The sequence below is a fragment of the Pempheris klunzingeri genome, chromosome 4 (assembly GCF_042242105.1).
Source record: "Pempheris klunzingeri isolate RE-2024b chromosome 4, fPemKlu1.hap1, whole genome shotgun sequence".
In the NCBI taxonomy this organism is placed as follows: Eukaryota; Metazoa; Chordata; class Actinopteri; order Acropomatiformes; family Pempheridae; genus Pempheris; species Pempheris klunzingeri.
Genome location: NC_092015.1, coordinates 3,678,983 through 3,691,317, shown reverse-complemented (window position 1 = coordinate 3,691,317; position 12,335 = coordinate 3,678,983). Strand labels below are relative to the sequence as shown.

At 41.4% G+C, this 12,335-nt stretch overlaps 1 protein-coding gene across 2 annotated transcripts in view; it reads left to right on the top strand.

The window, feature by feature from the left end:
- The window catches only part of mark4b (MAP/microtubule affinity-regulating kinase 4b), a 50,174-nt gene that overhangs the window by 31,834 nt on the left and 6,005 nt on the right, over positions 1–12,335 (top strand). For both annotated transcript variants that reach the window (XM_070828884.1, XM_070828886.1), the window contains exons 8-15: positions 285–521; positions 1,217–1,336; positions 1,667–1,766; positions 2,275–2,384; positions 2,799–2,988; positions 3,071–3,291; positions 3,834–3,937; positions 7,381–7,659. In XM_070828884.1, the coding sequence (XP_070684985.1) occupies positions 285–521; positions 1,217–1,336; positions 1,667–1,766; positions 2,275–2,384; positions 2,799–2,988; positions 3,071–3,291; positions 3,834–3,937; positions 7,381–7,659 (1,361 nt within the window). The remainder of the gene's footprint in view (positions 1–284; positions 522–1,216; positions 1,337–1,666; positions 1,767–2,274; positions 2,385–2,798; positions 2,989–3,070; positions 3,292–3,833; positions 3,938–7,380; positions 7,660–12,335) is intronic.

The following is a 12,335-nucleotide window of genomic DNA, read 5'->3' as shown; positions in this document are numbered from 1 at the left end:
ACTAAGTATCATCCTCCATGACATGACTGGAATGAACCTCCACTCAAACTACACCCACCATTTGTTTATATCTGCCATTGCAATTGATGAACACAAACCAGCCACCAAAGTGTGTAATTCACCTCTCTACTGAAAACACTTCCAGTGTGACGGCACTGAAAGAAATTAAGGCTGTTTAAGTTGCAAATATGCTAAATAATCCTTTTCGGTAACACTACATTGTTATAATCATCCTGTTTTTTTCTTTATTTCCATTGTTTTACTGTGTACGTTGTTCCATGCAGGCTGAGAACTTGCTACTAGACGCCGACTCCAACATCAAAATAGCCGACTTTGGCTTCAGTAACGAATTCTCTGCGGGCAATAAACTGGACACGTTCTGCGGCTCCCCCCCCTATGCCGCCCCAGAGCTCTTCCAGGGGAAGAAGTATGATGGTCCAGAGGTGGACATCTGGAGCCTGGGGGTCATCTTGTACACGCTGGTCAGCGGGTCTTTGCCTTTTGACGGACAGAACCTAAAGGTGGGTGATGTGAAGCCTGTTGTAGTCCAGCATGAATGTCATTCGAGGTGACTGAAAGCTCCCATGAAGAGGTTTATTAGGTTTAGGTAGTTAAAGTGGGTGAAGAACTTCAGCTTTATCTGCGCTTACTGGCATTATACCAAAGAAAAATAATGGAAGGAGACATCATTATAAATCAATTTTAGATAAAGTCACCTGTCACTGCACTTTTCCTTTGAGGGCCAGAACATAAAAAGTTATTTTATTTATTATATGTGTATGTATTATATGATGATCATGATATCAAGTGTAGATAACAAGATAATGTAGGTAATGGTGACAAAATTTCAAATTATCTTTTAAGGTTTTTATCAGTTTTCTAATTCTTTCAGTGGAGTTTTCTTATAAACAAACAAAAGTTATATTTACATTCACAATGCATCCCAAACTTCATGATTTGTATCTTTTAGGTCTAACAGATGTGCTGAATGCATTTCTTTGGTCATAAAACATTTTCAAAGCCAACTTTTTAGGTACTTTAAATCCTGCATTGTTTACTAGCTTACGGTCTTCTTCCCTGCTATTGTTGGCGCATTGCAGCATATCTTGACACATTACCGCCACCTATTGGTCAGTGAAATAGTGTGGGGGAAAAAAAAAGTCAGGTAGATTCAAAAGGCGTAAACTCATTTTGTTTAAATGTGTGTTGTGTTCAGGAGCTGCGGGAGCGTGTTTTGCGGGGCAAATATCGGGTGCCCTTCTACATGTCTACAGACTGCGAGGGAATCCTGCGCCGCTTCCTGGTCCTCAACCCCGCCAAGCGCTGCTCGCTGGAGGTGAGGAGGAAACTTTACATGACTGGGAGGCACATAAATAAAGCACGTTCAAAATGACCACAGTGGGGGACTAAATATAGATATGTGCCATTCAATTGTTTTGGTATTATTGACCTTTATGTCATGTTGCCTTCATCAGCAGTGATCTTATCTGTCAAGGACCCAAATTATAGATTAAAACACACAGGGGTGAACATATTGACTTGTCACTGAGTGCATTAAATAGTCACTATACAAGAGATGAACAAGTGAACATGAACAAAGCGTTCCAGATTCCAGGTTGCTGTATTCATCAAGGCCTCCCTCTCTCTGTGTCTCTTTCCTCACCAGCAAATAATGAAAGATAAGTGGATGAATATTGGCTACGATGGCGAGGAGCTGAAGCCCCACACAGAGCCTGTAGAGGACTTAAACGATACCAGCCGCATTGGTGAGAAACAAACATCTTTTATCGTTATTATCGATCACAAAATTATTTACTGATGGATCATGTGGCAGATTACAGTAGCTATAAACAGAAATGTTCTATAAAGGCCCCTCTTTCCAGACTCCTCCTGATTTATTTATTTATTTTTAATTTGTATGAAGTTGGGGACATAAAAGCATGGTGGGTAATGTTTAAATCCTACATTATGGAATTGGCTGTCTGGTCGCAAAGTCATCAGTGTCTGTCAAGTTCTGGTTCACTGTTCAACCTCCCAGCTAAAGCTTATTCCAAGGTTCTTGTATATTATGTCACTCAAAGCTTCCTTTATATAAATGTCCTATGGGATGCCATAGTTTAGTTACCATTAAAGCTCAGGCCACCCACATGGTCCTGCGTATCGATCACACCAAGCAGGTTCCACCTTCATCATTCCTGTGCAACTTGTGACTCGCTGTGGAAACTGTGGAATAACTCTGTCTAATTTCATTTGTCACAATACATCTTGTTCCAGATGTGATGGTTGGGATGGGCTTCACCAGAGACGAGGTCAGAGATTCGCTGGTCAGTCAGAAGTACAATGAGGTCACCGCCACGTACCTGCTGCTGGGACGCAAGAATGAGGTGAGTGTTTGTTTGTTTGTTCTTGGATTTTTTTGTCATATCTTCCTCTGTATTTAGGTGAAATATGAGTTAATTGTATTTGACTTATTTGATAGTGTACGCTCGTATCGTAAAGTTGTCACAAAATGCAACAGCGTTGGAGTTACATTCTTTCTTTCTTGAAGTATTTACAGCTGTGCTGCGCAGGTCATTTAGTTGCAAGCACAGTCAAAATACAGTAGAACTGAATCTGTTTACTGAAGTGTAATGATATGAATATTTCTTCTTTTCTTTATTAGACCAACTCGGTCTTGTTTATAAGCCGGGGTTATTGCCTGGAGAGAAGCTGTAAACAGCCTAATGAATGCCTGACTCCAGTCGTAATGCATTTGTAAATGTTTTTCTTCTCTTTGTGTCTGTTTGTCTGTCTCTCAGACGGAAAGCAGTGAGTCTCGGTCGGGCAGCAGTCTGAGTCTAGCTCGAGTCCGTCAGGGCGCCATCACTAATGGGACCAGCAAACACACCACTTCCTCTTCCTCCTCTGGTGCTCCTTCTTCCTCCTCTGGCCACAAGGCACAGCGCAGTGCCTCCACTTACCATCGCCAGAGACGACACTCTGATTTCTGTAAGGCAAAATATTCAAGATCAGTGGAGTTTAGTTTGATTGATTGTGAACCTCGCTCTGAAGTCTGTTTCCTATTTCTCAGGCGGTCCAGCGGTTCCGGGGTCCACGCACCCAAAGCGGAGCCCCAGTGGTGCAGGCGAAGGGGCGGGACTTAAGGAGGAGCGGCTGTCGATCCGCAAGCCAAGCACCAATACTGTTGGCTCCCGTAGCATCCCGACCCCCTCCAGTCCCATGGTCAGCTCCGCTCACAACCCAAATAAGGCAGAGATACCCGACCGGCGCAAAGAAGTTAACACAACCTCGGTAAGGCCAAAAGAATATTCTGGGGCTGTCACATTTTAAATCTTATTCTTAATCAATACAAGACGTAAAAACGGAGGAATCCTCACAGGCTTCCTAATCCCATTTCCACAGATTATAGAACATTGACACAGATATTGTGGAGAATGCGAACATGAACATCATCCACAGATTAGTGAAGAGTTGAAGAGTAACACACTTACATATTTTGAGATTAATTTTGAGCAAGAGGAATATGGAGATTATGGTTGTTCATTAAGATTAGCAGGAGATTGAGAGAGTTTAGGGAATGTAAAGAGTTGTAGAGAGCAGCCAGATTAACCTGAGATTAATTCTTTAATGTTGTGACATGCAGATCCAGACAGAACTCACAGTCAAGGTGGGGTTTACTTAAGCAGAGCAAATAGCATCACATGAATTGTCAGACAAAGGAAGATATAATAAATATGACTTTTGAAGCCACGTCAGATTAAAACAGACCATTTGCAAATATTCAGTAATCTAGTGACATTCATGTGATTTTGTGTTTCTGATTCTTTCTCCAGAATAACATCCCTGCTAGTGCCATGACTCGAAGGAACACGTATGTGTGCACAGACCGATCCAACACTGATAGACACTCACTGCTGCAAAATGGCAAAGAGAACAGGTGAAAGGAGAATAAATGTGTCTGCATGCGAGAGCACGTCTGTTTGATGCCATGTTTGACTTTGTGCCAGCTCTAAATTTCACCTCACCTTGTTCCTAAACTCCCCGAAGGACTTTGAAGGTTCGGTGTTGAGAGTAAAATTTAGTTTAGATCAGGGTGTGGAGGAAAAAACTCATCAACGTGTGGCACGCGGTCTGTCAGTTAACAGACTGGTGTTGTTGGCTATTAAATGTGAGTGTGATATAAAAACAAAAGCAAGGTGAACATGGACAGTATCAAATAAGTTACACAGTGTGAACGGGGCGAGTTCATAGAGGCGGGTTCCACTGGTACAGCTTGTCTCTTTTTGCACAGAGCTTAGAGAGTATTTGGCCCAGGGTGTTTGTCTCACATACATTTTGTCTCTTCAAGAGAGGATAAAGGGCTTAAACTGTGCATGAGTGGGTTCATCTGTGTGTTCGTCTGTGTGTGTTTTTGTGCTCCCAATATGAGCTGTCTGTTGTTGTGACAGATGGTTGTCTGCTTGTCAGTCTCGGAGCATGGCAGGCACCAACTCCTCTCTCTCTCCCTCTCTCTCTCTCTCTCTCTCTCTCTTTCTGACTCTCCTTTTTTCCTATGGTCACTCTCTCACATTCTCACTTTCATTCTGGCTGACCTGTTTTCCGTCGCTCTGTCTCTTTATCACTCAGTAAATTTTCCTCTCAGAGGAAGAGCCAGAAGGTTCCTGTCTGTCGTCTGACCTCCAGTAAAATTTTCCTGCACAGATGGGGGGGGGGGGGGGGGGGGGGGGGGGGGGGGGGGGGGGGAGTAGAGGGTAGTTCAGGAAGAGGGTGTGTCGAATGGATGCAGAGTATCTGTTGCTCTTTTTTCCTCCCTGACTTGGTATGTTGTCTGTATCCAATGTTGTGTTCGTGGGCGATAGAATGACTTATATTAATGATGATTAATGATTTATAGTGAATGATGCAGAAGATGAGGAACTTCCCATTTAAAGTTCTTTATCTTTAGAAAATCCTATTTTCCCCCATTTCATTCAACCATAGTTGGTTGAGGTGGAGCTCATTTTAAACTATTTTTATAGGACCGGTGATTATTTATCCTGTGTATTAATCTGCTGATTATCTTCTCTATTAATTGATTGATTACCAAAAACCTTCACAAGGCTTGTTTTGTCCAACCAATAGTCCAGACCTCAAAATGATCCAAAATAAGTAAGCAAAAGTAAATCTTGAAAATTTTCTGGCTCTATCATTTAATCTTTACTTGAATATACTTTTTATTATAATCTTAATTGGTAAATAGTAACTAATTCTATTAAATGTAATGTAGTGGAGGAGAAGTATAATGTGGAATGAAAAGAAAATACTCAAGTAAAGCACAAGCACCTCAACTATAACTTTAGTACAGGACCTGAGTTAATGTACAGTGTCACAGTATAATGGAGGCAAAGAGAAGCAGGTAAAAGGAAGCAGAGATGGTGGGACGAGGGTGAGGATGAGACGGGAGAGGGGGTGAAAAGGGGAGGCGAGCAGGAGGGAGCAGCAGGATAAAGTGAAGGCTGGCATTGTGCCAGCGTAACCCTCCACTTGCCTTAGAGGCCTTGTCAATGTGATGCCATGCTAGAGTGGTTGATGGGACGAACACGTGCATGGACAAACACACACACACACACACACACACACACACACACACACAGTCACATTTAGTTAATGAAAATATACATGAATCTACTTGTGCAGCATGTGTGTTTATTATAAAACATACTGTTCCCTGCATTAAACACACATATACTGTGTATACACTCAGTATATGAGCACTGGAAGATTAGTGAAAACACAACCATGTACAGTCCTGTTTATTTATAGACTAGAAATAACTTTTAAATCATGTCCGACCTCTGCAGGACTGTCACGTAAATGAATTATACAGATCAGGTTAACATGTGTTATGCTGTAAATGAGAAGAACAAAACACTAGAAAACAGTATGAATTAAAAAAGCTCAGGAGTTTTGTGTAAAAGAGTCTTGGACATCATTAGTTTTTCCCTTTCTGCACTTTTCTTGCCACTTTTTGCTCCAGTTCAACCTCTTTTTTTTTTTTTTTCCTTTTCTCCTCTCCTCACCATTTTCTCAGTCTTCATCTGTCAGGCCTCTCCAGTCCTGTCTTTTCTTCTCCTCTCTCCATTCCCGGTGTGCCACCCTGCTGTTAGCTGCAGTAGGCAGCTAGTTCACATTGATGTTAAACGATTTTGCTGTGCAACGGCTGCACTTCAACTTAACCCGTCTAATGGCTCTCCCACACTTGAGCCCAGTGTGTGGGTGTTATCTAGAGCGTTATGAAAAGAAGCCCTAGGCCACCAGCCAGCCGGAAAGGCAGGGGTGGAGAGGTGTGTGTGTGTGTGTGTGTGTGTGTGTAGGTGTGACAAAGTGTAAGTGTTGGATATAAAGAATGGAACTGGACAAATTAGAGAATAACTGTTTGTCATGATGTGAAGAGCAACTCTGTCTGGAAAAACTCTTTAAGGATTCAAGCATTTTTAAATCTGGGCCTCATTTTCACATAATTTGGTCTGGAGATGACTGGTAGGACTGGTCCAGTAGATCGCCTCGGTGGAGGTAATGTGATGCTTTTGGCCAGTTGCACCAGATCAAATAACATCTGCTAATTCGGATTGATATTGGACGTGTTTGACAACATTATAGAAGGCATCCCTACCAACATAAACCTGTCAGATCCTTTTTGTTCAACCAGAAATATTATATATATAAATATATTATATCACTTGCTTCAAAACCACCAGACTCCACTGATAAAAGCTGCAGTTTTACACTGTAGTTGATTGAGTTGGTAGTCTCAGTCATCTAGTTTGTTTGAACTATTTTGTGATATTAGTGTTTTAAAGGGTTCGTTCGGGTCCAACACAATAACTGTTTAACGCAGAATAACACAAACAAACTGACCGGTCGAGGCAGCAGGAGACCAGCCACTCCCCTAGGTAAAAAGACCACTTCTGTCAATGGAGTCTGGTGGATTTGAATATTGCGATACAATGGCTTTGGTTTAAAAATACCACACTTATCCTTAAAATTACCTATTTTTTCTGATCCTACCTTCCATAGTCTAGGGGCAATAGAATATTAGTATGGACTTTTGTGTCTTTATTCTGATTGTCTGTGGTATTAAACCATAAATCAGTTAGTATACTGACTCAATACACTGCCCCTATTCTGTGAATATACTCACAAGCACCAGGAAATAGTCATTCATTAATACGCAGCTGAAAATACACAGTTTGTTCCTGTCTGTGTTGATAATGTAACATTGCCCACCAGCATGTTTTTATTTGGTTTAAAAGGAGGATTTGTGCACAGTTCTTTTAGTTGCCAATTGATATGATCTTAACCGTCCACTCTTGGTTTTCCTCTTCCTCCTCCTCCCTGCAGCTCCTTATCCCATCGCTTTCCTCCCGCCTCCCCGTCCACCCACAGCATCGCCGGTGCCTCTGGAGCCACCTCCTCATCCTCAACGCCCTCCTCCCGCCTCTCCAGGGGATCCACGGTGAGGAGCACTTTCCACGGAGGGCAGATCAGAGACCGTCGGCCTCCCTCCCATGCTCCCCCAGCCTCCCCAACACCATCCCATGATGCCAGCCCACTGCCCCACGCCAGGACCCGGGCCACAACCAACCTGCTAAGCAAACTCACCTCCAAGTTGACCCGCAGGTAAGGGGAGAAGCCAGGAGAAGGAGAACGGGAGGCGAGAAAGAGCAATAACTAATAAAACTCAAGAAACAGATCACAAACGAACCTTTAACTGCAGGGTTTATTGCTCATTTGGACATCTGCGAGTAATTTCAAGGATTGTATGTATTTGACGATTACTGCTAACCATCCAGATGTGCTGAAGTGATGGCAGGCTGTCCGTCTGTCTGTCTGTCTGTACAGGCCTGTATGTTTCTAGGCTTGTAACTGGACTGTGTAGTTCTTTTGCAATAAACCTAAACATGAAGATCATTTAGCTAACCTTGCTGCCTCCCACCGTCTCTTCCTTAACCAGTACTAACCAACCTGCCTTCCTTTTCTAATAATCAATCTTTACAGGCTTCAGAACTTGTCCTCCTTAATATCAGACCTGGGTCTAATAGTGTTTAAACAGCATTCCTCCTGTTTGTTTTACTTGCTTAAACCAGAGCTTTGTTTTCTGTTGTTATTTGTTTGTTTTTCAGCCCATCAGCCCGTTACCACCTGCGTCCTACAACATTTATTACTGGAAGTCTGTTTGCCCTGTCCCACTGGCAACCTAATGATAAAGTAAATAATCTAGATGTTAAGACATCTACTGAAGAAAGGCTTTTTAAAAGTTAAATAAGAAAGAAAAAGCTTCTGTATGATGTAGTTGAAAGTAAAATGGGATAAAACTACAGATTGTGTCCTTCCTTATGATGTTTCCCTTAGCAACACATACAAATAAGTCGTGTTTTTGTTTATAGAACGAATTCATTTTTGGGGTTTAGATTTACGGATGTTAATTTCTAATGTTAGACCGAACTGAAATTTGGCTTAATTTGGAACTGGGAGGGGATTTGGTTTACTGGATGACAGTGGACACAATATTTCATCCCACAGTAGTAGAAGATAAAGGAAAATGTATCTTGTACCCACTCCGTTGGACATAATAATAATCTTCTGTGGTAAAGTTTTCTCCTGCTGTGGTTCTCCAAGCTAATACAAACCAAAGAGAACCTATTGGACCCAGGTCTGCTGGTCAGGTCGACATCCTCTTATGTCTTTCACAGTCAGCTCTTCTCAGCTGCTTATTGTTGCTTTATCTGTTGGTTTGTTTGTTTGATTTGTCTTTAACAACTTTTGCTTTTCCTTGCCAGTCACCTGCCAATCTTCTGTCCCTCTTTTTCCTGAACTACAGTACACACAGTCTGATTTTTTTTTTTTATATCTCTCTGCCTCTTCTACCTGTGCTTCTTACTGTCATCTCTACGTTGTCTTCCCCCTCACTTGCTTTCTATTTTCATTCGATGTCTCTCTGATGTCTCTCTGCTGTTAATTTTCCTTTTTTTTCCATTCCTCTCATCCTCTCTTCATCTCCTTTTTCTTCTTCCTCTCTCCTCCTAGGGTCACTCTTGACCCTTCTAAACGTCAGAGCTCAAACAAGTCCATGTCGGGCTGCACCCTCCCACAGGGGACAAAAACAGTTAGTAAGTCTTCCTTTCCCATGTTTTCTGGCTGCTTCTGTCTGCCTGTCTGTCTGTCTGACTGTCTGCCTGCTTGCCAGTGCCCTTGTCATCCCCTCTACCCCTCATTCGCTGTCTGTCGCAGGTTGGAGTTTTGTTACACAAACATTTATATGAGGCAAAGCTACTCTGCACGCAGGGATTTTATCTGTGAGTGAGGTAAATTCAGCCTGCAGAGAAAAACCTCCTTTTCTCTGGAAACAACAAGTTAATTTCCTTCTTTTTGGTTCATATTTGCCTCATGAAGCGAGGTCCAGTAGTTAGTTTCATCAAGACGAGTCTGAGGCTTAAAGACATTTATTTTTACTTGATTGAAAGGCATCTTAGTAGTAGTGGGTTGTATCAATCAGATCTTCTATTGCAGCACTTATAACTTTAGATCAAAGTATTCATACATTTTAATAGTGATTTTCCGGCAATTAAACTGTAAATAGGTAAATTTTTCTTCTTAGTTTTTCCTCCCTAATGTTTCCAAGTGGCATCATTGCATCGCTGTTCCAAAGACGACCAGATCAACGTGTTCAACATCTGTCTAGTTATCAACTCCTTTATGAAAACAGAAAATACTAATTTTCACCACCCAAAAATGACCAAACCCGTCAGTTTGCTGTTTGTTGTGTTATTAACTGATTAAGTGCAAAGATCGATAACTAGTCGACATAAATCGAGCCTTCGTTTTCCTGGTAAAACACTGTTATTGTTAAACAGCCTGTGCAGTCAACATTCACTTTATAATGATAAGTTAAAGCAAAAAAAGTTGTATACTTCCGCTTGAAGTTGTTTATGGGAATATCTGTAACTAGTGAATTAAGTGAAATACTTGTAAAAACCAAGCAGGGTATCTGCAGGTCGTGGAAAGGCTTAAATTTAATTTCCAAAAGTCTGCTGGAGGGGTTATAGACTCTTAAACTAAAAGTGGGATTGTTGACACAGCAAATCGCTCTGCAGGAGGCTGTTCAGTCCTTTTTTTTGGTGTTTCAGTCAAATACTGTCACTGCTAGAAGGCTCATCATCTCATTATGGGTGATAGATAAAAGTGCTGATTTGACCAAAAACTATGAATTAATGAGAATTTATTCACTTATTTGTGCCCAGGTCTCGTTCATTTAATTAATCCTATGATTAGGAACTGTTGTTACACACTGCTGGGAAGTACTGAAAAAACTTGTGGTATCATAATGAATGACTCTTCTGATTTTCCGTCATAACTCATCAGGTTGTTACTGTGAGACGGATTAAACTGCGGGCTGAGTTTTCAAATAGGTCTTAAAAGTATCCCAATTGAACTTGATGAACCCTGGAGATATAATCCAGCCTTATTACAGAGGGAACAAATGTTAAAGGGATAGTTAGCTCAGTATGAATACTAATTACTTCTCTTGGTTTATTGTCAGAGACGTTTTAGCCTTTAAAGTTCTTATTCGATGGTTCCTGCACATTCTCTCCTCGCGTCCACTGTGTTTGCACAAATTTAGGTTTTCTATCTCAGGTGACTGTGACAAATGTGGGTTAGTGTTAGAAAATCCAGACTTTAAAGCATCTCTTTAGAAACTTATGCTAAGACTTAATTCTGATTTAATTTGAGACTTAAATTAAGCTCTGATCCATTTTAAACCCAACTTATTCTGTGACCCAAATTCTTGTTCTCTCGAGTTTCTGCGACTTTATCTCAGTTTCTGAGATTGTTTCTTTGTTTAGAGCAGCAGCATCTCAAAACAAAATGTTTACGTGACTAAGACTCTAATCAGCAGCTGTCTGTCTGCATGTCTGTCTGTCTGTCTGCCTGTCTGGACTGCCTGTGTCTCCGCTGGCTGGGCTTTAAGCTGTAGCACTCACTAGAGGCTGTAGGTGGTACGGCACCATTACCTGCTTCCAGCAAAACACACAACAGACACAACAAGTCTGGTTTTCTGGGACCACAAGGGGTGAAGTTGGTTTATTGTTTATGTGGCTGTTCAAGTATTCCCCTCTTGCTAGACCGCTGTTTTGTAGCGTTAGATATGCTGGATGAGTTTGCTTATGCCGGCAAAAATACACACTCACACAAACACGGTAAGCGACTCTACGAAGACGTGCTCATATTTTTGTGTCCCGTGGAGAATTTGAGCTTATTGCAACTCCACTGTACTAGTCTGAGTCATGTAATCAACACCATATGTTTGCTCATGCTGTTAACAAATCAGCAGTCCTGCTGCAAGCAGGGCTGTGGGATCCAGGACAGACAGGAAAAGGGGGGATGGTGCTTTATTGGTGTTTTATACACCACAGAGGTAGGGGGTAGAGGATGAAGAGAAGTGAAGAGGTTCATTCGCTGTCTCTGAGGGGAAAGGACGTCATCGCTGTTGGTAACAAGTGTAATGTAGCCTTACTGTTTTTAGGTACTTTACATGAACTTCATGGCACCATTTTTACACATCTGCAGACGTCCAGTTTGATTAAAATGCTTCGCTGATCTAAAACCTTCAAACGTAAATGTAGTTGGCAGTGGCTTCCAAATCTAGAATAAATAGTCTTATAAGGAGGAAACCTGTGATTTATACCAGTATTAATGTACTAAGATACTAGACTGCAGTGGACATTTGGGATTTAGCTGTTGCAGAGAAGAAATACCAGAAGTAGGAGCAGGTTACAGGAAGGTGGAGAATACAAAGAAGATACCTATAGTGCTTATAAATCTATCATAAAGTAATTCCTTTTTTTAGTGCGCTATAAATATTAAAGTTGTGACTACGAGTAATTTAATAATGTGTTTGTTACTTTCATGATTAATCATTCAAATTCAGGTTCTTAGAGTCCATGATGACGTCTTCAAATGTCTAATTTTGTCCGATCAATGATCCAAAACCCAATAATGTTCAGTTCACAGTCTTAGAAGATGGAGGAAACCAGCAAAAAAAAGTCCCTAAAGATGACTTAATGATATAAAAGGAGTTATTCGAACATTAGAATTGTTGCCAAGGAATTTTCTCCTGAGCTTTTCTTGACTGATTTGGAGTTAGAGACATCATAGGTTTACGCTCTTAAAGGAACTGTCCTTAAAATGTTGATGTAATTAAGATCCATGTCTGGGTAAAGGTGCAGTGGGTAAAACGAGTTCGGTCTGCATCAGTGTAGCTTTGAACCTGTGACATTAAGAGCGCGCGGCATGTG